General features: G+C 41.4%; 1 protein-coding gene across 2 annotated transcripts in view; it reads left to right on the top strand.

Annotated features, from left to right (window-relative positions):
* The window catches only part of LOC106813275 (piwi-like protein 1), a 109,766-nt gene that overhangs the window by 96,672 nt on the left and 8,560 nt on the right, over nucleotides 1–4,534 (top strand). For both annotated transcript variants that reach the window (XM_014817378.1, XM_014817379.1), the window contains one exon: nucleotides 355–473. In XM_014817378.1, the coding sequence (XP_014672864.1) occupies nucleotides 355–473 (119 nt within the window). The remainder of the gene's footprint in view (nucleotides 1–354; nucleotides 474–4,534) is intronic.

Genomic DNA, 4,534 nt, shown 5'->3' with positions numbered 1-4,534 from the left:
GTGATTAGCCCTCGCTCTGTAACATGCAAAATAAGTTGTCATCAACTTTTTCGGGGTGGCAGCACGGTCGCGGGTGTCATGGCGTCGTTCAAATTTCGTAGCGTTGATGTGTAAAGAATTAGAACAATTAAATTGGGTATCTGGTAACAAATACGTGTGGGTATAGACGATTTGTTATACAGTAAGTACAGTTGTATGCAGTAAAATCCTAGAGGCTACTGTCCCTTTAAACATAAAAACTATAGTCTGATTGAGCATGGGTCTTATTCTTTGTTTGCCTGTAATGAGAGGCATGCCTGCACACACTGGTGCAATAATTCTGTGTAAACACACTGCTTTCCTCTGTCATTACAGTGCCTAGTCAGGTGATCTTGACGAAGACCCTGGCCAAGAATGTTATGTCTGTTATGACCAAGGTTGCCATGCAGATCAACTGCAAGCTTGGTGGTTCTGTCTGGGGTGTTCCCATTCCAGTAAGTACACTGTTTAAAAAGTAAGCTGTTCATTTTTTATTACATAAAATAATTTTTCTGCATTTAGTTTTTGTTTGGATAACCTACTGCAGCATAGTGTGAACACTTAAAAAACTTATCATTTTGGTCATGTGATATAACTGAGTGAGTGTTAATGCAAGGCTCCACACTAATATTTTTTTTCAGTGGCCTGATCGGCCCACCAAAATCATTGATTTTCAATTTTTGGTGGCCCGAAAATGCAATCTGGTGGCCCGAAGAAAAAACGCTTGTATCGCAAAAAGTATCGCGCGTAAGATAATATCATTAAATAAATGCTAATTGTTTAAGCCTAAAATGACCTTTAAATCGCTTTCATAAGGCATGAAATTAAAAAAAAAATTCCCTCAAAATTCATCCTTTGAGATTTGAATCGATAAAAAGGGGATATTTTTTTTATGTGCAAAAATTACCCCCTTATGAAAAAGGACTGTTCCAAAATAGGTGACTGCATGTCGCATACTTTCGCACACGAACTTTCGAACGCTGGCAGTTTCGCTTCGGATCCGAAAAAGTGCACGCGCGCACATGGATATATATGCATTATTTTGTACAGCCTGCATGCATGCAGCTACGGCTAGAGCTCCAGCGCAGCTAGCTAGCAATATACATTACATCAAGAGCTAATAATACCTAGAGTGTACAACGGAAAAACGGGAAAATTCACCTTGATCGCTGCCTTCACGACCTCCTCCACGTAGCGGCGCGACAGTCCCGCGCCCGTCATCGCCGTTTGTGCCACGTAGCGTTTGGGCGAGGTATTCAGGGATCGTAATATCAAAAAGGCATGGTCTTTCCGACCACAGAATTACTAATTCGTCTTCCTTTTCGCGAGTCCACACTTCTGTATTGGATGCAGCCATTTTAACATCACATGATATCAACAACACCTCCGATTGGTTTAAAAAAATCGATCGCTCGACAAAATACGCCGGACACGGGCACACGAGCGAATTTGCCAGCGTAAATAATCGCCGGCGTAAATAATCGGCCGAAAATATCTAACATTTTTGATACGGGCGATTAAAATCGGCGTGAACGGGCACACGGGCGAATTTTTCGAGCGATTTTAAAATTCGCCGCGATCGGGCGATAAAATACGCTCGTGTGCCCCTACCATAAGTATTACTACTAATATCGCACCTTGTTCGAAGGCTCAAATTTCACTTTGCTGGTTTTCCTCATGGTCAACGTGTGCTTCGTGTTTTGGGCGGGCACTAACGGCCTGCTATTCTGTTTCTAGCTGGATTGTGGTCGCCACGAAGAGGGACATGGATAAGGCGCAAAACGCAGTTGAGACGCTGAGGAAGGTAGGAGGCCCACTCGGCATGGCAGTGGAGCAACCAAGGATGTGAGTGCAGTAGTCTTATAGCAGTGATATTCGTCTATAAATATTGTCTATCGCCTGGGTGTGCACAAAGGCATGCACAGCAGCCGTCTAACACCTTAATTACAAATTGAGTGTCGTATGTGTGAGAAACATCTTAATATAAAATATTACACATTAGTATATAAAGTATTATAAACAAACCCTGATGCTATGCTGAAACTGACCCTAAGTCTATTGTAATAGTAAAAAAACAAGTCCCGTTTGCATATATGCTGAAACTGACCCTAAGTCTATTGTAATAGTAAAAAAACAAGTGCCGTTTGCATATATGCTGAAACTGACCCTAAGTCTATTAGAGATATCATAAACACTGGTAAAGGTGAAATTAAGGCGAGATTTACTCAGCTTCTAGGGGTTATTTTTCAGGCTAATTTAGGTTATAATTAACGCTACAAAACAAGTTTCATTGGTTCAATTCACATTTTGAAATTATTATTAAAAAATGTTTTTAAACATAACGAGCTACAAGTTGTATTAGCAACGACGGTGTGGCGCCACTCAAGCCGCATCGATAGTAAGGTGCAGCAACAACCGACTTTATCCATCCTAAGCGGTCTACAGACGACGGTGATGTTTGCTTATTTATTCATTAAAAGCCAAAAGAGTTGTAATATCTATAAACGAAATATACAGATATAGTTTCAGTTATAATATGGATAGAATCTTGCCTAAATTAATATCGTTTGTGTTAACATAGCATTTAGTATAAATATAATTGCACATTTTGCTGAATTAGCCCTCGCTCTGCTAACATGCAAATAAGTTCGTCCATGCAACTTTTTCGGGGTTGGCAAGCACGGTCGCGGGTTGTCATGGCGTCCGTTCAAATTTCGTAGGCGTTGATGACTGAAAGATCTAGAAAATAAATTTGGGTATCTGGTAACAAATACGTGTGGGTATAGACGATTTGTTATACAGTTAAGTACAGTTGTAGCTAGTCAAAATCCTAGAGTCATACGATCGCTTTAAAAGTAAAAACTATAGTCTGATTGAGCATGGGTCTTGTGCTTTGTTTGCCCTGTAATGAGAGGCCATGCTGCACACACTGTGGCAATATTCTGTGTAACACAACTGCTTTCCTCTGTCATTACATGCTATTTAGAGCACGTACAGGTGATATGACGAAGACCCTGGACCAGAATGTTATGTCTTGTTATGACGGCGAAGGTTGCCATGCAGATCCATACTGCAAGCTTGGTGTTCTGTCTGGGTGTTCCCATTCCAGTAAGTACACTGTTTTAAAAAGTAGCTGTTATCATTTTTTAATTACATGATGAAAATAATTTTTCTGCATTTGTTTGGTTTGGATAACCTACTGGCAGCATTAGTGCTGGAACACTTATAAAAACTTTATCATTTTGGTTGGCATGTGATATTAAACTGAGTGAGTGTTAATGCAAGGCCTCCACACTAATATTTTTTTTCAGTGGGCCTGATCGCGCCCCACCAAAATCATTGATTTTCATTTTTGGTGGCCCGAAAAATGCAATCTGGTGGTGGCCCAGAAAACGCTTTGTCTATCGCCAAAAAGTATATCGCGCGTAAGATAATACTATTAAATATAATGCTAATTGTTTAAGCCTAAAATGACCTTTAAATGCTTTTCATAAGAGCCATGAAATTAAATAAAAAAAATTCCCAGAATCAAAAATTTCATACCTTTGCAGATGTTGAATGCGATAAAAAGCCGGGATATTTTTTATGTGCAAAAATTACCCCTCTATGAAAAGGACTGTTCTCAAATAGGTGACTGCATGTCGCCCATACTTTCGCACACAGAACTTTCGAAGCGCTGGCCTAGTTTCGCATTCGGATCGAAAAGTGCACGGCCGCACACTTGATATATATGCATTAATTTTGTACAGCCTGACATGCATGCCAGCTTTACTGGCTTAGAGCTTCCAGCGGCACGCTTAGCTATGCAATATACATTACCATCAAGCGCTAATAAAACTAGAGTGGTAAATCGGAATAAAGGGAAAATAGGGCTATTTCACGACTACAGTTATTCTACTGTTGCCTGCGAGTCTTAGAATATATTTCATGTCGATGTATTGGCATTAAGCAGAATTCTTGCTCTGCTCACAATCAAATGAGCAATCGCTTGCTCAATACGAATACCTAGGCCTGAGATATCGGCTCCCTAAACCTACCCTCCACCACACTCCTAACGCCGGCTTCGAATCCTTCTGTCCAGCATCTACAGCGCGGTAGCATTTGGCTACTTCGGTTTCCGTCACACATTGGAGGGGCGGGCAATGCTATAATTGATGTCCATTATGCCATAATTTGTTACGTTACGTGACAACTATAGTAATCTGAGCTGCGCTTGTAAAACTTGGATGAAGCCGATCCATCAGTGACGGGCTGATTGAGCCGTGCCTAGGAAAGAATAATGGAAGATAAGGGCATAGGGCGAAGTGCCCCGAATGTCACCTATGATAACCGAAGCAACCGTCCCATGTCATTAAATTATCGCCGGAACAAACCCGAACTTTCAAACGAAGAACGCTTAGCGCGGCGTGTAGGCATGCTGGTCAGAAGTGGATCGAAGCGTCGCGTGTGGGCATGTGGAGGGGAGGTTTAGAAGCGCGATTATGCTCCGCCTAGGAGTACGTCTTGACAAGCGGTG

This window comes from Priapulus caudatus, unplaced genomic scaffold (assembly GCF_000485595.1).
Source record: "Priapulus caudatus unplaced genomic scaffold, Priapulus_caudatus-5.0.1 Scaffold750, whole genome shotgun sequence".
Lineage (NCBI taxonomy): Eukaryota > Metazoa > Priapulida > Priapulimorpha > Priapulimorphida > Priapulidae > Priapulus > Priapulus caudatus.
This window is presented reverse-complemented; position numbering and strand designations above follow the sequence as displayed.